Genomic DNA, 19,871 nt, shown 5'->3' with positions numbered 1-19,871 from the left:
CACCATCCACCACACGTGCACTTACTTTTTCCTGATCAGCATGATAGATCAAGAAGTTGTCAAAAAAAGAGAGTTGTTATCTTTTTGGCTCTTTATTTGTTTCTTCTTCTTCTTCGTCTTGCTTTGGTGATTTTCATAATTCTCTGCAGAAAGAATGAAAAAGCAGCCGCTATCACCGGCCCTTGCCCATGAAGCATGCAACCATAAGCATCACAGTCTCATTTCTCACACCTTTTTATTCTGATTTTATTTATTTTCTCCATAGCAATGATCAAGTTCAGGCTCAGGGGAATTAAAAATAAAGAAGTTACATCAGGTTCTTTGCTTGCTGACACATCCACGTAGGACCTTCGGCTATTATTTAATCTCCCATGCAGTCGGTTTTACTCTGAAAATATCCACTCCGTGCGAGTTCTTATTCCCTTCTACAGACCTCGAGCAGAAGAATTTCTAGCTTTCATGGCAGCCATTGCAGCTGATGCGGTTCAATTATTTATCAAGCATTTAAATTAAAACATAAAGTGACTGTATAGCTTATATCTTGGTGGATTAATCAAATAGAACATGAGATGGTGGATTTATTAAATAAATAAAACATTAGCATCGATCCACAGTATACAGTTAACAAGCATATCTTTGAAGACAGTGGTTTCTTTTAATTTACTATATTGAGAAAAGAAGGCCTACCACACCCTTTAATTAAACAAAAATGTAAATCTCAACTAACATTCATATCTCCTTTTTCTGACCTGACCTCACCTCGATCTATAGTTAAATCAAACATGCAGATAGATTCTATATAGTAATGATGGTGGTAACTGTTTTTAATTTCATTTCACTAGTTATTTCATCTTGAAAAAACAATAAATTAGAATTTCTTATTGTTTTTTTTATTGTTTTAACATATTGATGTTAAAAATAAAATAAAAATTAAATTTTCTATTCTATTTTAATATATTTTCAGATAAAAATTATAGGAAGAAAATAAAATAGTACCAATTAGAAAACATCACTAACTAACAAAAAGAAATACTCCATCCATTCTTGCCTTTTTCAAGAAAAGAAAGCGAGAAAAAAATTGAAAAGAAAAAGAAAAAGAAAAAGAAAAAAGAAAAAAGAAAAAAGAAAGATTCATCCCCGTTCACATGCATATTTGTTTATGCTAACACGAGGGAGCCGTAACAAGCATCTCACGGGGTTGCTCGACCCCGTTCACATTTCGAAACGGGTTACGATAAAATCTAAGTATGAAAACTTCGACTACTTTGTTTGTCGGTTCACGACACCAAAGATTACATGCTCCTGCGTTGAATTTGACGACCGGTTCTGTTCTAAATCCGTACAAAAACTTGCCGGTCAATATTATCTTCCATTTTGCCATCTCACTCATCCATCCAAAGCGTAAAAACCTCACCATTATATTCTCCAACCCCAACAAATCCCACCTTTTCTTTCACACCCCAAAAACACTCCTTTTCTCTCTGGGCTCACTTGTTCACCTACCATAAAAAAAATCAGATCAACCCTACCCTACACTGCTGTCAGACTCTAGAAGAGAAGAGGAATCCCACACTACTGTTTTTCTCTTTTATTTTTATGAAGATTTTGGTGTTTCGATTTTGAGTTATGGAGAGGAAGGAAGCTGTCAAGGTTGAGAATTTTGTTGGATCTCCAACATTTAGTTCTACTACCGATCATGTTCAAACTAGTTATCCATTTATGCAGGGTTTTGACTTTGTTGATGATAAGAGCTCTTTAGGGTTTATGGAGCTACTGGGTGTGCAAGACTTTAGTCCTTCTTTGCTTGATATGATGCAGGTACAAATACCATCCGTGCAGACTCCGAGTGCTCAAGTGGCTACAGAGGTGGTGGATTCACCACCAGAGGTGTTGAATCAGCCCGCTACACCCAACTCTTCATCTATTTCATCGGCTTCTAGTGAGGGTTTGAACGATGAACCTGCTAATAAGGGTGTTGATAATGAGGTAGAGGAGCAAGGAAAGACCAAGAAAGAGTGAGTTTTGAGTATTTTATGGTACTTGATTTTTGCTTCAATCTTATGTTTTGGAGAGACCCATTTGAGAAAAGAAGATGGTTTTGTGTGTCTGTTTGGTGTAATGCTACAAACCAAACACTCCTTTTAGACTAGTGATCAAGAAAATCGAAGTGGATTTCTTTTTGTATTGTGGTTAATTAGAGGCTACGGTTCTTCTAATTTGTGTGTTGGTTTTGTGCTTTGTTTTCCAGGTTGAAACCAAAGAAGACAAATCAGAAGAGACAGAGAGAGCCGAGATTCGCATTCATGACAAAGAGCGAGGTTGATCATCTGGAAGATGGGTACAGATGGAGAAAGTACGGCCAAAAAGCTGTGAAAAACAGCCCCTTTCCTAGGTACTAACTCCAATGTGAACTCTATTCTTCTAGCCTTTTACTCTCTTTGCTATTTGACTGCAGATTTAGATAAATCTTAGTCCAAATTTTAATGGGTTTGCATTGTCCATGTGTGTTTGATTTAGGAGTTACTATCGTTGCACCACTGCCTCATGTAATGTCAAGAAGAGAGTCGAGAGGTCTTTCAGTGATCCAAGCGTAGTTGTGACCACCTATGAAGGTCAACACACCCATCCTAGCCCAGTTATGCCACGTCCAAACTTTACTGGATCTACATCTGATTCTGGTTTCTCTTCCACTGCTGCCTTTGCCATGCCAATGCAAAGGAGACTCTCTCTTTATCAACAACATCAAAGTCAACAACAACCGCCTTTCCCTCTTGTCAGCTTGTCGCCTTTGGGTTTTGGTTACAATGGAAGTACTACAAATGCTGCTAATTATCTACAATATGAGAAGCGCTTTTACACCAGCCCAGGATCTGCTTTACTTAAGGATCACGGGCTTCTTCAAGATCTCGTCCCCTCCCATATGCTGAAGGAAGAGTAGAGGAGGAAATATGTTCACTGCTTTGTAGTTTCCCTAACTGACCTTTCTAAAGAAGGTGTAGATGAAAAGCCCCTTTTACTGATATGGTTTCATGGTGTGGAATTTCTTGCTGACTGCGTTGCGGCCGTGATTTCTCTTGCAGTTGCACAAGAACTCTTAACACGGGTTTTTAGCCATCATTCTCAGGACTAGCTTCTTACTGGCTGGGACCAGTTCTCTAGCCCCCCCTTTTTGTTTTTGGGTTTTCCCATACTTCTCTGTTTTATTTTCCTTTTCTCCCTTAGGTTGTATGTAGAGATAGAAGACCATGTGGAGTAAACTATGTAAGCTAGCTAGTATGAGTCTACAGTCTACTTCTCCTTCAATGCTTTTACCCTCTCGTTTGTCTTTTACCATTTGTTTTTGCATTGATTTCTAGAGATAGTGTGGCAGTGAAGATTTTCGAGTGCTAGGGTTTCCTCACAAGGATACAGTTACTAAAGAAGCTTTCCTTTTTGTCTATAGGAATCCGCAAAGCTATTTGTTTTTCTTGGAAAAGAGAATCCAATCGTGAGTATTTGGTGAAGATAATTAATGTGCTGCACCTAAAAATGAACCGAGGGGTACGAAAGGGGAAGAATATCTTAACCACTCCATAGTCCATACCCAATTTTAGCTCTGCTAAGTGATGCCCTTTTTGTTCCTTTTGATTTTGATTGTTATGCCATGCACAGGCCATTCATTTGTTTGGTTCCTTGAAGTCTGGTGAGCTAGGGAACCTAATAAAGCAATGGGGCTTTTGATCACTTTCTGTGGTTCTATGCTTCTGCACGTGATCTTGTTTTTCTGGGAATATTTGTTTCCCTGTTGGATCCCTTGGCATTAGGGCGCAGCTACGAGAGGCGAAAATACGTTGTGTTGCTATCATTGTTCAGGATGCCGATAGTGGTGTGCCGTCAGCCGCACCGAACCATTTTCCAAGAATTTTATGTCTGCCAGTCACAATTCATGCTATTTTCAGATGAACGTAATCACGATTTTACCCTAAAGCCAAAGTTGGCTGCAGAAAGTCAAGAGCCCTGAAAGTTCTCAATTGTCCTCATATCTGATATCCATCCAACTTCTATACCAAATGCTAACTTGTGGATGTTCTTGTTGGCAGTGTCATGCTAAAAAAGGCCTTCATGAATGATGCAAGAAACCTTCATAAACCTTCTTGCCTCAACCTTCCATCAATAGTTATACATTATCAGAGCCTTAAAAGCATACACATGATAACTTGCCATCAACTCAACTCATCATTTCATACAGCAAAGTGTACAGTTATAAAGGCACTTTGATTTGCATGTTATTGAAGATTACATTACTCTTGATGACACCTACCGACTCAGTACTGAAGCTTTAAAAGAGCACACTGCTGCAGCCAGGGAGAGAATATCAGGTAGCAAAGCCCTTCACAGCAACTTGGGCCACAAACTCAGCAAGAAACAACTAAATTATGTATTCCTGGAAGATTTACTCAGAATAATTCACCAAATACCCAAATGCATGCTTGCACTAGTTCTCCTAGGAATGCTACTTAAGATGCCTGATTTCCAGAAGTGCACATCCACAAATGGTCCAGGAGAAATGAATGGAAAATGAAAGGAAGATGATAGCCTCAAAGATGTTTTTTACATTTAATCTGCAAGAGGAACATGCACAGCCATGAGAAATCTAGCGCAATTTGCAGAGATTAGATTTCTTTCCACTTTTTACTCTTCTATGAAAAGAAATAAAAGAAAACAGGGAAAAAATAAGTGAATGAGAAGGACATGCTGAAAAACATAATATGCAGCTTAATGCTCTTACTTTTCAAATATTATTACCAAAACTGGTAGGACACCAGAACACAAATTAGAGATAGTCCAATATTAAATGCCATAGATAACTGATATTTCTAGTATATTTTGGCTTACCAGAGGTCCACAGTTCTACAGAATAAGGCCATAAATCCAGAACCTCCAAGACCTTCCAAGCATGAAATATGAAGCTTACAGCTAAATCCTGTTATCGGAAATACTTGTCAGGCTGACAATATTAGGTAGGCAGAACTCAGAAGAATAGATAAAACCAAAGAAATAACTTCAAACAGCCACTTTGAGCAACCTAATCTCCTGAAATAATTGCACAAAACAAAAAAGATTAACAGCCCAAAATACTACAGAGATCCAGTAAATGGAAGTTTAACACTGCATACCTGTTAAACACAGGAGGGATCAATAACAGGACTTGTTTCTGATTGTATTTGCACACGATCTAGTTCCTGCAAAAACAAGCAAAGTGAAATGAAGAAAGATTCTCCCCATCTACTCAATTGCAAGCGGCAGTTAATGATCCAAAAGATATGTACAACAAGAAGCTTTAATATGAATAACATAGAGAGAACATACAAAAGAAAACAAACTTTCATTTGAGACCATGACAGAACTCTATCTTTCATCAGATTGGATGGTTAGTCAAAAACATTATCACGTCTAATCTTGGAATATTCCAGAAACTGAGAAAGCAAGGTGAATTTTACAACATGAATGTTAATCAAAGTACTTTAACCAGGTTAATTTGTCAATTCTGGAATTTGGAACGGAAATACTCATAAATCTAAACAGAAGACTTATAAAACCACATGCAAAATAAACGCAATCACTCATGATTACTCTGATGATCACTGATCTTTGCCAGCTATCAAAAGGCATTCTTCGGTCTTAGGGGAATTAACCCTAGTGTTTTGATACAGCAAGAGATCCAGAATAGCATGGCTTTTAAGCATCAAGCTATCGATTCAATAGTTTAATGAGAATAAACAATGATAGGAAACCTTCTAGTTTTGAATTGCCAATATAAGAAACTTCTGAAATATAAAGCCCAAAAGGAAGGATAAATTTTTTTTCCTGACTTGGCTATCAAAAAAATAAAAAAAAGTAAAGAATTTTTTTTCCTGTTGAGATCAAGATGGCTTTCCTTGGAGATGGAAATGACCCAATCCAACCGCATACATTCACAATTGTGAAGCAATTAATTGGCAGTTGCTTTAGTATTCTCGTGGAGACTACACTTAACATAAGTGCTTCAGCAATAGCAAAAAAATGAACATAACCATATGCAACATAATGCACAGATACTTGACCAAAAGCAATGAGTATTAGTCCTGAAAACTAAAGGCAAGTTCAACTTTCCAGATCATTATTTATTGAGGGAAGACATTCCAATTAAATTTCTTGAAACACTTGACAGACATTGAATTCTAGCATTTTCATGCCTGGTTAGTGGTTAATAATCCAACATGCAAAACAGCACTAGTAATAATATAGAAACCCAAGTATAACAGTTTACTGATTGGCACAGACAGGGAAGATTGTTGGAGTTTCTAATGCAAGAGACACATCTCAAGAAGCACCTTTTGTGTTTGATCAACTTCCTCAGCAGAACAAACTGGCGAGAGGGAAGATTGCTGGTTTGAACCATGCAGCCTTTTCTCTTCCTGGAATTGTTGCAGAAATAAGGTGATCTCCACAGGCTTCTCCCACTGCAGGTCAATTTCAGATATATTGAATCACACCTTCTGAAATTGCGACTTTTTTTTCTCAGAACATGTCATAAGATTTCATTAACTGCCAACTGATTTAAAACTAGTGATCATCAATGGTTTGGTTTGGATCAAGCTCAGGGTTGGGATGACCATAAAGCAAATCCAATTGAGAAGGATGAGCTAGGCATAATCCACAACATCAAATCATCCAAAATGAAAACATCCAATGGTTTTTTAGTTGCATTAAAAAAATGACATTAACATATATCAGAACCAAATATTAGCAATACCTATAGTTAAACATCATTACTTCACGAAGTCTACTGACCTCATTGATTCCATTCCTAAAATGAAACCAGTCATTAACAAAATTCTTGTACTGCCAGTGTATAATGGGATGCAATTTTTTAACCCTAATCCAACCAGGCTAGGTAATGGAATTAGGTTGAGTTTGTAACTTGAATTGACTTCTGAGAAGAACCTTTTGAGTACCAAAATCAAGAAAGCAAGCGCATTCTGGTTAACAAAGGCAGATAACTTACTCTACTTTCACAGGTGATACAATTATAATAGTACTTGTATCCATCTGGGCAGGAATGCTCACTCCAATCACACTCTCCTGGATCTACGATTTGGGGACTGGGAGGCACTGCAGAGGTGACAGAATTACGACTAGCTGGTTGAATGTTTCCAGTCCAAGCTGGCTGCAGGAAAACATGCTGTTGCCAATATTCATTTGCATTTCTAAAAACCAGTTCACAGCAGTATAAAATAAATGCAAATAGATTCAGAGGTAAATAATACATCAGGAAAATGTCTATAGTACTTGTTAGATAGAATATAAATATGCTAAGCGAGATAATTCTACTACAGACGCAAAGGAGTATCCTCCACTACTGGTTAGCCCATCTACAGATTTTGATTCAGAAAGGACAACCCAATTAATGAGTTAAAAATCTCCTTGCAACAAAATGACTTGAATTGTGACTCGAATGAGAACTAAATAAATGTTGATAGCTACCTCCTGCAGGGCAAGCTGTTGATTCTGCTGCTGCTCTAAAATTTGGGTCTGTTTATGTGTATCAAAAATTGCTTGTTGAGGTGATTGAAAACATTTCTCTGGAGCCTGCATATGCTGTAATGGCATCTGAGACAACTGTGAAGGTGAGTGCTTTATTGAAGAAAGTGGTTGCTCTGTGATATGAGGAGATGCAAATTCCTGTTTTGCTGCATGGGCAACAGCTTGTGGAACTCCAGTTGTTGAGGTTTGTTGCATAGAAAATGAAGCGTTAGGCAAAAAACACCCAGGTGCTGGCCTACAGCAAATAGACCATGAAACAGAAACTGAATCTCATGTATGCAAGTTAAGGCAAATGTACAAGGGAAAGAGAAATTGAAGAAATGAAACGCACCTGATCATTGGTTGTTGAGAGCAGGGACCAAAATTTGGACCACCAAATGCGAAACTGCCTCTGTAGAGAGAAAAAGAGACTGGTTAAAGTAGCAGGACAATGAGGCAACCCATAGGTGTCTTATATTGTTCAGGTGGCTGGGTGGTCTTCCACTTATGCCAAAATAGAAAAACAATAAAAAAGAAAAAAACATAATTATTTTGTTGCGGTGTGGCATTGAAGATTCATCATCATAGACCAAACACAGCCAACTTGAAAAGGAAGAGACCACATACAGCGGACCATATAAAACCAGTCTCTTTCATCATTACCATTTACTTTATGATTGACTTGCAACTTATAAAAAGCAGAACACAGGAGTATTTAGCATGGATCCAAGAGTTCGTCAAGACATGTATAAGGACACAAGTAAAAAGGATGACAAAAGAATGCAAAACCTTAATTCTCCAGTCTTAGGTTTTTTGGGATCTGCAAAACGAACAATCAATGGCTGATCACACCCCTAAAATGACCAAGAAAAGAGAAGGAATGATTAAATACGATTTCAATGAACAATCAGAGTTCTGATACATAAAAGGTAATCAATCCCTTTAAGCAATCAATCACTTTACTCTCATGGTAAGAGTTCCATTTAATCCTTTGATTGCTGCCAGTGCCATATCTCTGTGAGCAAACTTAACAAATGCACATCCTTCACAAAACACAAGATCATCATGTCAGAAACAGCACAAATTAACAGCCAATACGACCATGGCATTTTCTCTAAATCTTCCCATATAATAACCAAAAGTAACTGAGAACGTAAGAGAGCAACACGAGGAGCTCATGGCATTATTTCTGGACTACAAATGAGATCTTCCACAGATCAAGGTTGATAAACATTTGCACCTACAATCAGACTGTACTGAAGTTCTTGCCTTTTGCTTTTCCCCTTATTTCAATTTTCCAGTAAATGACACATATAGAAACCAGAGGGAAAATAACAATGATTGGTGTGTTTATTATATAACACTAGATAAAGCTGTGGAGATCTGTGGGTGAATCACCCTACTGGGGAAAAATATGAAGCAGTATAGCATACATCAAATTCTGATATTTTGATTCTTATAAACATATTTCAGGGGATAAAATAGCTCTAGAATGATGAATAAGAGAGAGTGGACATACCACGACTTTGCTTCAGCTCATCACGTGCAATGTAGACATCTTCCACATGACCATATGGAGAAAATATCTGACATAGTAATCATTCATAGACAATCATAACACAAGAAGAAAAGGAAAAGAAAAGAAAGGAAAAGAAAAGAAAAGAAAAGACATATTGTGTTTAAAGCCAAGTTTTGAAAAAGTCATGTACATGCACTCCAGCAGTTGATGCACGCATGCATTCACATGATATTTACTTTCAGGTAATATACCTACATTAACATGCAATCTCCAAGAGTACAAAGATACTGTTACCTATGCACTGCATATAATCACATACAGCAGCATGAAAGCCGCAGCCACTGTTTTTACCTTCTGAAACATTTTAAACCGATGTCATTCATTTGCATACACTGCTTTTCAATGTAATGCTTATACATCTGCAGCTGTCACTTGCCCACAGTGGCGTATAAAAAAAAACAGTAGCGGGACAAATAAAATTTATTTTATCAATGTAAGGCTGGAATAACTTGAATGCCCCACAACTCTGGTTCATACCTCCTCAATTTCCTGTTTTGAAGCCAGCTTGTTTATAGAACCAACATAGAGCTTGTCCACAAATCCCCCTACCATGGAACAGCGGGCAACTAAACAACAGAGCAACAAAACAAAAAATAATGTCAAGAAAAAGAAAGACGTGATACACATTTCAGGTGAAAAAAGCTGCCTGCATGAAAACCTGAGAGGCATATTGGCAAGACAAAGCTAGTAGTGATGTTCCCTCCAAGCAAGGAAAATTACCAGTGTGGAACCCAAAGCATATAACAGACGAATTTCTCTTTTTAAGAAAAATGAGAAAGAGATGCAAATCTCAAACAATATTTATTGCATGTGGGAATGCAGCATGTTGCTACCTAGAAGTATGTTCAAGTAAAGTTGAACAAGTTATTTATAATCATGGCCCTCTAAGGGCATTTAGTTCAACCATGGTTAGTCCTCAAGAAGCAGCACACTTGAGCTAAATAAAATTCTGATCTTTCCAGAAGGGCCGGAACTTCTTTGATTGTTAAGATAGAAATTGACGCTATTCAGGGAAAAAAAGAGCAGTTGTGCTGCATATCCATACATCTGCAGCAGAAATTAACTAATTGGATCTTTCTGGAAACCCCTCCTGGAGGAGAGTATTCTGTATCATTTAGCCAATGCATACTCATAAAAAGAACACCATTAACATAAATCATGAGAGTATCAAATGCTAACCTGGGCGTTCCCGTTCTCCATCAGCATATCTGACTTTAAATGGAGCCACTTCCTGAATAAAGAAAATTTACAGAGCAATGAAATATCAAATTGCAACTAACCAACAGCAGCAGAACTTCTTATTCATCATGAATATCAACTGATGAACTCACCCCAGGAATCGTATGCTGATTATGCAAAGCCCTAATAGCCCTGTCAGCTTCCTCAAATGTCGCGTATTTCACAAAACAATATGCTGCAGAAATAAATTTGCACATGAAATTACTTTTAATGTCAAAACTTTTACACAGGTACATGAATTTCTAGAATTAGCGACATGTGGTGATCAGTGAAAAATAAAACTGAAAAACCTCAAAGACAATCTACAATGTTTAATGCTTTTATGTTTTCCCTACTTAAAATATGTCTTGGGATAATTACAGGTACAAAAAGTATCATGATTGAGATAGCAGTTCTCAAGTTAATGCAAAAGCAGCTTAGTATATACATAAGAAGGCACAGATCAGTCCACTAGATAGAAGACGGACTAGAGGACCACCATGAGTTATAATTGGAGGTTCCTGGGGTGCTTGTGAAGCAACATGACAGAAACTCATAAATTTCCCATAGCTAACAATAACAGCAATAGATGTCAGCAAAACTATCCATCTAGCATTGTACAAATAGTTGTATCAGTAAGAAGTACAGTATCTGTTGATGTAAATTCAAACCTTGTTTCCATCTTGATTAGTAAAGTTTAAACTTCTTCCCACCCACCCTATAACACCTGAACTAAAGCACAGGCACTATCAAGTTTTGTGACAGCATTTCTACTTCTCTCTAAATGCCAAGAGCAAACATCTAAATCCCAAGAACTTCACTACAATTCCAGGAGTAGGAGAAAGGGAAGTGATTCAAACAACAAGAGATTGCAATAACAAAAATAAACAGTCATGAAAATCACAAATACAATGAAACAACAAGACACAGTCAACATATATCCTCAAGTTTGAAGAGTACATATTTTCAAATCAATAAGAAAAGAAAAACATAATTTCTAATTTCTAAACATCCATAGGCACCAAAACTAGCTTCTCCAGGACAGGACCCAGGCTGCACAAGTTTCCTGTTTAAAATGGAGTATCAACTTAACTATATAACCTATCAATCCTAACAGACAACTGATTATCATTTACTAAAGGCAACCCATTAACATTTGGTGACATAGAAGTCCCCACTTTTGTGCCACTGGCCACACCCACAAGTATGCTTCCATATTTGCCCCCCTAATAGCTCAAGAGTGACATTTGTTGAAAGAAAATCACACGAAAGATGGAATTATGAAAACATTTAGTCATACACGAGACCAATCAAACCAGCAACTCTAGTTGTTCATCAATACTCAAAAAAATAAACATTCCACCTCAGACTAACACCAAGCTTTCAAAGATTTAATTCTTGTTTTTGTGTTTTCCCAGTGTTAACAGTGAGGATTGCCCATGTAGCAGCTACTTACACCAGGCATTTGATATGGAACAAAAGTTTTAGAAATTAGACTGCCAACACACACACACACATATGCTTTTCAAACTTCCCAGCTGTTTTCTTCTAACTGTACATGATCATAGATAACACATGACCTAATTGGTAGCACAACCTCTCCTCTAAAAAGAAGTTGTAAATTAAAATCCTTCTCAAACTATCAAACAGAAGTCAGTTCTAGACCATAAAAAAATTTATCACCAAACTAACAAAAGTATGACATAAGCCTGTTGGTGATCCATTCAGAGCCTCAAAAGAGACATCGATACCAAACAAAAATTTGTAAAAGCTGCCACGTAAAAATTACAAGTACCTTGTTGTTGCCCAGTCCGCTTATCCCGGGGTAAAACAACCTCAACAACACTTCCATGTTCTTCAAACAAAGAGCGGATCTAACAAAGAATCAAAATCCGAAAGATCATAAGAATAATAGAAGCAGCATCTTAACTTAAAAAAAAAAAATAGTTATAAGCAGCATAGATGTAACACTAACTGCAATTCTTGTGATAAACCAGCAATTTTCTTGCTGCTTAGAACCTATGTAGTGTAAGTAAATTTAGTCTTTATTGCACAGGAACAACAAACACGGTCATTTTTTGTGATTCAGAAACCAAAAACAAAAGGGCTTTGAAGTGAAATGGAATAAGCACTTACATTTTCTTCAGTCGTTGTTCTTGGAATTGGTGCGATATAAAGCTTTGCATTAACACCACCATCACCGTAATCTGAAGATGAAAAAAAAGAAGAAAAACACAAATTCAGTCCGAAAAAATCCGATTCCATAAAAGATTGGCAGCAGCGATACAAAACATACTGGAATTATTAAAGAGAGTGACTTTGCATGAGTGAAAGAGAACCTGAAGAATGGAATCGGCCTCTTTTGCGGCCATTGGGGCGGAATAATCCACCAATAAATGGCTCGTTAGCTTCACCACTCATCTGCTGATTAGAGTCGTAATTGTAATGGCTGTGGTTGTGGTTGTTGAATTGGTTCTGGTCGGGGTGGTGCTGGTTAAAGTTGGGATGTTGAAGCTCGTGATGCCGTTGATGGTCTCCTCTGTGTCTTTCCATGATCAAAACCCTAAGCAAAGAATACTATGAGGCAGGACAGGCGAGAAGAGGAAGGCGAAGACGGAGACCTCTGTCACACACTCGTATAATTTCTCTCGAGGGAGAGACTTAGATTAATGGCGCGTGCAAATCACGTGTATCATTCAAGTTTTCTGTAAAAAAAAACAAGTTTTATAAAATTTTGAAATTTTTTTATTTAATTTTATTATATTAATATACTGATATTAAAAATAAATTTAAAAAATAAAAAAATATTATTTTTATATATTTTCAAATAAAAATATTTAAAAAATAACCACTATTATAATATAAAATACTATTTAAAAAAGTAATTTATCACTACTGATTGTAAAAAAAAAAAAAAAACAAAGAGAAAAAAAGCTACACGGTTGGAAATAGTTTTTTGAATTGATTAATATTTACTTAATTTTTGTGATTTTTTAAAATTTAAAGAATGTATAATGAATTTTGTCCATCCCTAATTAAACCTACTCCTGTGAATGCAAAATTGTTAGGTATATTTAATTTATTATATTATCCATAAATTATATAAAAAAATCATGTTAAATGAACACCTTATATTATATTTTATTCGTGTCTTTTATTTATTTCTCTGATTTATGGATAATATGACAAACCAAGTCTAGCTAATAATTTATAATGTATTTTTTTTTTAATATGTAACAGTTTCAGATATATATATATATATATATATATATATATATATATATATATATATAAACAACGAATTCATCTTTTTTTTTTAATTTTAGCCTATGAAAAATATAAAAAGACAGTTCAAGATTTTAAATTTTTTAAAATAATCAGACAGTGGATAGAAAAAGACAATGAATGTCATCAAATTCTTATATATTTAGGAAGTGTTTGGTTTTATATTTAAAAAATATTTTTAAATTTTTTTATTTTAAATTAATTTTGTATATAATTTTAAATTATTTTAATATACTAATATTAAAAATAAATTTCAAAAAATAAAAAAATATTATATTAATATATTTATAAATAAAAAACAATTTAAAAAACAACATTCATACCATTATAATCAATGCCAATCAATAACCAACAGAATTTAATTTGAACCAAATGAGGGAAATTTTCTCATGAGGTCTCCAAAGAGAGAAGCATGCCATGTCAGTAGCCCTAGCCCTACCGTGCATCCGAAATTATGAGAACATCAGGGGCAAAAGAGAAATAAAATGCAAATCATAAAAACGATCCCTTCCCAGCCAACAGAGGGTGTGGAAAACCAAAACTAACCCAGCCCAGTAGCCCTAGTATTTTCCTTCTCTGCTCATCGGCGGCAACGCATTGGCTTCACTCTCTCTATCTCCCGCACGCCGCTCAGGTAAATGTTTTTCACCTTCTTCGTCTCCGATTTGCTTACTTTTCTTAAAATCGATAGTACAAATCTGAAAGAAAAAAAAATTGCAGTTTGCTTCAAGGTCTCATTTACTTTGAGTTTTTTTTTCCCCTCATCGAACACAAGTTTTGAATTCACAATAAAAAAGATAAACCTGCTTGTTATTTTGGATTTAGGTTATTTTTACTTCCTTAACTGCATCGCATGTAATTATACTGACACAAAAATTTCTGGCTAATCACTTCCACTTGGCATTCAAGAACCAGGTGTTAATACACTACAGCAGTCGAATTTATGAACAAGTTTAAAATTACTGTGAAATTTGTTAGTCATGTAAAAAGCAGCTTCAGCTGTTCTTGAATAAGTTTCCTGTTAACTGGTTGGTTAGGGTTTTTGTTTTTATTTGTGATGAGGTGTATTATTGTTTTTTGACTAGGTTGAGTTTCTTTTGGAATGGCAACACGGCCGAATCCAGATATTGATGATGATTTTAGTGAAATTTACAAGGAGTATACTGGTCCTCCGAGTTCTACTGTCAGTAATGCACATGATAGGGAAAAGGTAAATAAAAGATCTCATGTGGACTCTGATGAGGAAGAGGAAACTCCTGACCCAAATGCTGTCCCAACTGATTTTACGAGCCGAGAAGCTAAGTTTTGGGAAGCTAAATCAAAGGCTACAGAGCGGAATTGGAAGAAGAGAAAAGAGGAAGAAATGATTTGTAAAATATGTGGAGAATCAGGTCATTTTACTCAGGTATTGCGCGCTGCTTCTTGGAAAACAAGTTGGTGAATTTTTTAAATGAGTGCATTGCATTCTCAGTGCACATTTTTTTTTGAATTCTCTCCTTTATGTATAAAACAAGTCATTTATTTGTGATTTCTAATGGGATGGAACCTGCAATAACCATAAGGAAACTATGGTTTTGTGTATGCTCTAGTGGCTCTACCTTTGAATCTATTTTGCCTTTATGCCATATTTACATGACAGCTTGTGTTTTTGTCCAGGAAACCAGCTTGGACATGCTTGAGAATTGAACTTGGTGCCTAAACTGAATAATGTTTTTAGATTAACTGTTGTTGGATGTTCTTGACTTCTAACTAATCATACCAATTTGATTTATGCTTCACTTCAGTGTTTACTTTTGGGGCGCAGCATAAGTTTACTGCTTGAATAACACCAACTCACATGCACATGAAGAGGATTGCCATTTTGTTATTCTTTTCTTTTTTACTTGCACTATCCAATGTCAGAGGCTGGGTTGGTTGTATTTTTTGTTTTGTTTTATTTCTTTGATCTGGGATTGAATGTTGTGCCATATATCTGGTTCTTTAAAGGGATGCCCCTCAACTCTTGGGGCAAATCGCAAGTCTCAAGATTTCTTTGAAAGGGTTGCAGCAAGAGACAAGCATATAAAAGCTCTATTTACTGAGAAAGTGATACAGAGGATTGAGAAGGACAACGGTTGCAAAATCAAAATGGAGGAGAAATTTATAATTGTCAGTGGAAAGGATAGGTTAATCTTGGCAAAAGGTGTTGATGCTGTGCACAAGGTGATCAAGGGGGAGGGTGATCAGAAGGGCTCTTCTAGTTCTCACAAGAGTAGATCTAGGTCCCCTGAGAGAAGTCCTGTTGGTTCACGGTTGCGACGCTCTGATTCCCAAAGAGGTCACCCACATGATACACCGCAATATCATCAGAGGTTTGGCAGACAAGATAAGATTATGGAAGACCATCGTGGGGATCTGCATAAATTCGCAAGGGGTTCTCCACAAGGTAGGGACAGCATAGGATATGTTTTCGGCATCCATAGAAAACTGGTAATCCCATGTTCATAGTTTGTTAGGCCTCTGCAAGTTTACACGTACATTTGAAGAAATTGTTTCCCTAAATTTTGAGTTCTTAATGATGTGATGTATTGCTTATCATGTGTTTGCAGCAAGAGGTAAGTTCTTATCTTCAAGAATTATGTGTACGATTCTGAAGTATCATTCATTGGTGGGTCTGAAATCATTGGATTGTCTCCAAAACGAAATTATTTACTGAAAGCAAATTCGGACTTGTTTGCAACGGATGGTTCACTATGTGAATACTAGATAGCTTGTCTTATTAAAGCTACCATCTCGAATCCAGTGCTTAACGTACTCTTCATTTGATGAAGCTTATGGTAATGATGGAGGTAGAAGTCACTCAAGCCATTCTAAATCTCCTGCACGTCCCCTTTATGCTGGCAACTCGTATGGTTCACATGATGGTCATAGTCATAGCACAGCTGGTTTTAGAACAACAGGGTGGGATACTGAGAGGCGGGGGTCTGATTTGCAATCAGGCCATCGATTTGAATACTCTACTTTCCCTCAGACGTTAGAAGAACTGGAGCTAGAGCACAAGAGAGAGGCAATGGAACTTGCTAGAATTTGTGACAAGGAAGAAGATGATGAAAATTACAAGCATCGTGAGGTATTAAAACTATCTCAATATTTCTCTAAATGTTTTAAAATTGTAACTAGCCGATTCATGTTTCATTTGTTAAACATTATTTTGGTCTCAGAACATGTTTGTAATTAAATCAGGAGACTAGCTGTTCCGATCTTTGGTTATTTGTTTTATGTGGTATCTCTCTTAACTGTTTGCTTCTTGTGGTTGAATCTTGTATATGGATAATTGATATAGGGTGGGAAGAAATCAGTAGAAACAGCAAGGAACAGTGATATAATGGCTAGGATTCTTTAATCTTGAAACCAAGCAGAACAACTTAACCTTCACAAAATTATTTAAAAAGTCTCATGCTAATCGTATGGCTCTAAAGCCATAATTTCAATAGAAGGTTCCTGCATATAGACTGTGTGAATACCGTGTCAAAGATCATAGCATCTTCATTTTTGTGCTTTGTGGTGAATTAATCATTAAATGAACGAAATGAATCTTGTCTGTTCATAGCCATCTTCTTCTCTTTCTGTCTTGTACTGGAATTATGTTAGAGAAGGTAATGAGGTTTATTGATGGGGAATAGAGACGGACAACCATGGAAATTATAATTTAATTATTTAGGAATGCTAATGTTGTAAAAATATTCCAGATGTCTTTCTTGATTCTCCATCATTTATTTGATTTGAGAAGATGAAATGTTCTGTTAAGTTCGAGTGTTTTTTCAAATATGAAGTTTTATTTTTTCTAATGAATTTGCTGGGTTGTGGTCTTCATTGTTTGCGCAAAAAGAAAGTGTCAATCTAAATCTACTCCTCGCTTGCTATACTGTCAGGGAATTCTGATCTTTGTTTGGTCCTGTGGATTTTAGACTATCAGGGAAATTGGAGAGAATTACATGCAGAAATTAGCTATTCTAAGAAGTGCACACACAAGACAGTGGGAGGAGTTTCTTCAACAGGATGCCCAAATGCATCAGCAACAGCCTCGGCAGCCAACTTCTGTGTCTGGTTTTGGTGGATATAAACAGCACTCTTATTCTGAATATGATGCTTCTTCAGCCACTCCTCATTATGCTGGAACCAGTTTAACCATGGATTCAAGGCCCAGATACTCAAATAACATGGAAAATTATTCTTCAAGACCTCATGATACATATGGTGAGTTCCAACATCCGAGGCGCGAGGCTTTTGGGAAAGCATACAATCGATACTAAATTGGTGTGCTGGAACTGAGTTTGGTGAGTTGACTCACTCTTTAATTAAGTTACGAAAAGTAGATTCCCTTTTTTCTTTTCTACCTCTAAATCTTTCTAAGTTTGCAATCTCCTTTTTACCAACATTTCTGGGAAGTTTACGTTGAAACGATGTAGCTCTCGGGCTATGGTTGGAAATGATGTTCTAAAGCTTCAGTGTTTCACTAACTTAAATCGTTGGTGCATATCGTTCTGAGGCAAGCAGCTTTTTAACATTTAGCAGGTCTTTGGTTGGGCAGGGGTAGGAGATGCTAGGATTGTTTTGTGCGTATATGCAAATTTTGTTATGCTTATCCTGCTCTAGCTTAAAGTTTGAATACAAAAATTTTCAGGGTCCAGATCATGGTCGTAGGAGTAATGCACAGTGGTGGCCCAGAACTAGGTAAGTTTGTCAGCTATCCTGTTGGCCTGGAGAGGGGAATGATCTGAGTCATCTGATGCTCTCTTAGTATGCCAGTAGAATTGCTTCAATTTCAATTTAGTGGCCCAATATCTATTGGTGGGATGTGGCAATCATTTTCTTAGGTAGGTCTGGAACTGTTCGAGGTTTGCCAACTTCTGAACGGCTCAAATTGGCATCAATCAACTGCATTTTTGGCAGATTTTTCAACTAAGAGTACTGTAGTTTGCTGTTACATGCAATAGCGTTTCACATTTGCAGTACGTGCCAAGGCAGTATTGTATTTCTTTAAGTAGATAGAAAGAACATTTATCTATGTTTCTGTCACAATTTTTTTTCTATATCCCATGCTATAAAAATGGAAATGAACGCAGAAAAATTTCGATGATTTGGCATCCTTGTCTGATCTAACTTTTCTGCGATAATTCACTTCATGATTGAATCAGCAGGGCTTCACTAGGTTAGGCTATATATACCTTGCATAGGTTAGTTATATGTACGGATAGGTGAACTAGCATGCAAGGTGGATTCTTCTTCCTTTTCTTTTCTTTTTTCTTCTCTTCTGTTCTGCCGGATTTTCTTCATTTTCTTTGCTTCCTTGCCTCTCTTATTTATTGATTTGTATTTTTTCCATATTGCTTATTTTCACCCTTATGTTTCTTTAATCTCTACCTCACATAATAAACATGCTAATGCTCTACATTTTTTATTTTTTTTTAGTAAACATGGAAAACCCTGAAACTTTTTTTTTTCTTTAAAGCATGCATAGAATTTTTATGGGGTAAATGCAGCCATTAGGGGTTGAATGAGGAGCTCCTTTCCCAACTTTTCCAGTAAACCTTAACTGGAATCCCTCGTTTGGTTTTTTTTTTACCTTCTGATGACTTTAAGATCAAAACCAGGAAAGACTTAATGGAACGATTTTGGAATGTTGGATCACCCGAGTGTAGGTGACTTGTATCGGAAGGAAAGTGTATTCTTTTTAAAAAAGGAAAAAATTAAGAAAAATAAACTATCCATGGAAACAAGATTTCACCTTTTAGAAAAATGCAAACGAAAAATAAATAATGAAAAAAAGTTAAGAGGCCTCAGTGTGTTTCAATGTGGCTTCTGAATTCTTTTTGTCCTTTATTATTATTATTATTTTAATTTGATTGTGTATTTTTTTTAATTAAATCTTTCCACATTGCTTTGATTAATGACTGAATTTGATTAGTGTTTTTTTTTTTCAGGTTTTTATGGTCTTAAAAAAATATCTCAACGTTGATTTGATTTTGCAAAGAAGAATTTGGTTTGATTGTTTGCGAACAATTAAAAGTAAGGTGAAATGATAGCTTTTTATTTTAAAATAAAATTTTTATTTTTTTATTTTTTTTATCCTTATTTTTAGTTTGGCTATCAAACTTTTTTTTAATTTTATTATTTCACATTATGTTGATTGATAATTCAGTTTGATGATTTGTTTTATATTATTGTTTATGGATTATCATAACTTAAAAAATTATCTCAACAT

General features: G+C 36.0%; 3 protein-coding genes across 8 annotated transcripts; 2 read left to right on the top strand and 1 right to left on the bottom strand.

The window, feature by feature from the left end:
* The first annotated feature begins 1,295 nt into the window (after nucleotides 1-1,295).
* Nucleotides 1,296-3,437, top strand: LOC7481414 (WRKY transcription factor 23). 2 transcript variants are annotated; one of them, XM_024594979.2, is made up of 4 exons: nucleotides 1,296-1,650; nucleotides 1,819-2,015; nucleotides 2,249-2,392; nucleotides 2,518-3,437. In XM_024594979.2, exons 1-4 carry the CDS (start codon nucleotides 1,627-1,629, stop codon nucleotides 2,936-2,938), a joined length of 786 nt encoding a protein of 261 aa, XP_024450747.1. In that variant the 5' UTR covers nucleotides 1,296-1,626; the 3' UTR covers nucleotides 2,939-3,437. The 2 variants fall into 2 exon arrangements, with proteins under 2 accessions (XP_024450747.1, XP_002301524.3); XM_002301488.4 differs by having other exon boundaries at nucleotides 1,296-2,015.
* A 669-nt stretch (nucleotides 3,438-4,106) lies between these two features.
* LOC7481415 (flowering time control protein FCA) lies at nucleotides 4,107-13,006 on the bottom strand. 5 transcript variants are annotated; one of them, XM_024594976.2, is made up of 16 exons: nucleotides 12,682-13,003; nucleotides 12,479-12,549; nucleotides 12,138-12,216; nucleotides 10,456-10,538; nucleotides 10,304-10,355; nucleotides 9,602-9,690; nucleotides 9,065-9,131; nucleotides 8,509-8,588; nucleotides 8,335-8,399; nucleotides 7,898-7,957; nucleotides 7,507-7,801; nucleotides 7,028-7,204; nucleotides 6,354-6,482; nucleotides 5,157-5,222; nucleotides 4,876-5,073; nucleotides 4,107-4,601 (listed from the first exon to the last, which is right to left on the bottom strand). In XM_024594976.2, the coding sequence occupies exons 1-14, from the start codon at nucleotides 12,893-12,895 to the stop codon at nucleotides 5,160-5,162; spliced, it is 1,524 nt and encodes a 507-aa protein (XP_024450744.1). In that variant the 5' UTR covers nucleotides 12,896-13,003; the 3' UTR covers nucleotides 4,107-4,601; nucleotides 4,876-5,073; nucleotides 5,157-5,159. The 5 variants fall into 5 exon arrangements, with proteins under 5 accessions (XP_024450744.1, XP_024450745.1, XP_002302783.2 ...); XM_024594977.2 differs by having other exon boundaries at nucleotides 4,876-4,963; XM_002302747.4 differs by having other exon boundaries at nucleotides 7,028-7,189; nucleotides 12,682-13,002.
* A 1,074-nt stretch (nucleotides 13,007-14,080) lies between these two features.
* On the top strand, nucleotides 14,081-18,746 carry LOC7460476 (uncharacterized). The gene is made up of 6 exons (XM_024596002.2): nucleotides 14,081-14,261; nucleotides 14,713-15,032; nucleotides 15,614-16,052; nucleotides 16,438-16,736; nucleotides 17,575-17,943; nucleotides 18,291-18,746. Exons 2-5 carry the CDS (start codon nucleotides 14,730-14,732, stop codon nucleotides 17,917-17,919), a joined length of 1,386 nt encoding a protein of 461 aa, XP_024451770.2. The 5' UTR covers nucleotides 14,081-14,261; nucleotides 14,713-14,729; the 3' UTR covers nucleotides 17,920-17,943; nucleotides 18,291-18,746.
* The last annotated feature ends 1,125 nt before the right edge of the window (nucleotides 18,747-19,871 follow it).

This window comes from Populus trichocarpa, chromosome 2, assembly GCF_000002775.5.
Source record: "Populus trichocarpa isolate Nisqually-1 chromosome 2, P.trichocarpa_v4.1, whole genome shotgun sequence".
NCBI lineage: Eukaryota > Viridiplantae > Streptophyta > Magnoliopsida > Malpighiales > Salicaceae > Populus > Populus trichocarpa.
The sequence above is the reverse complement of the archived record's forward strand: the minus strand, read 5'-3'. Positions and strand labels throughout refer to the sequence as shown.

Excerpts from the sequence above, each read along its gene's own strand:
- LOC7481414 (XM_002301488.4), top strand. The coding sequence starts at position 1,627 with ATGGAGAGGAAGGAAGCTGTCAAGGTTGAGAATTTTGTTGGATCTCCA. Across the intron at positions 2,016-2,248 it reads CAAGGAAAGACCAAGAAAGA|GTTGAAACCAAAGAAGACAA; the intron begins GTGAGTTTTGAG and ends TTTGTTTTCCAG. Across the intron at positions 2,393-2,517 it reads AAAAACAGCCCCTTTCCTAG|GAGTTACTATCGTTGCACCA; the intron begins GTACTAACTCCA and ends TGTTTGATTTAG.
- LOC7481415 (XM_024594976.2), bottom strand. The coding sequence starts at position 12,895 with ATGGAAAGACACAGAGGAGACCATCAACGGCATCACGAGCTTCAACAT. Across the intron at positions 10,539-12,137 it reads GCGGACTGGGCAACAACAAG|CATATTGTTTTGTGAAATAC; the intron begins GTACTTGTAATT and ends TTATTTCTGCAG. Across the intron at positions 8,589-9,064 it reads TGAGCTGAAGCAAAGTCGTG|GATGTGCATTTGTTAAGTTT; the intron begins GTATGTCCACTC and ends TGTTTTGTGAAG.
- LOC7460476 (XM_024596002.2), top strand. The coding sequence starts at position 14,730 with ATGGCAACACGGCCGAATCCAGATATTGATGATGATTTTAGTGAAATT. Across the intron at positions 15,033-15,613 it reads AATCAGGTCATTTTACTCAG|GGATGCCCCTCAACTCTTGG; the intron begins GTATTGCGCGCT and ends GGTTCTTTAAAG. Across the intron at positions 16,737-17,574 it reads AAAATTACAAGCATCGTGAG|ACTATCAGGGAAATTGGAGA; the intron begins GTATTAAAACTA and ends TGTGGATTTTAG.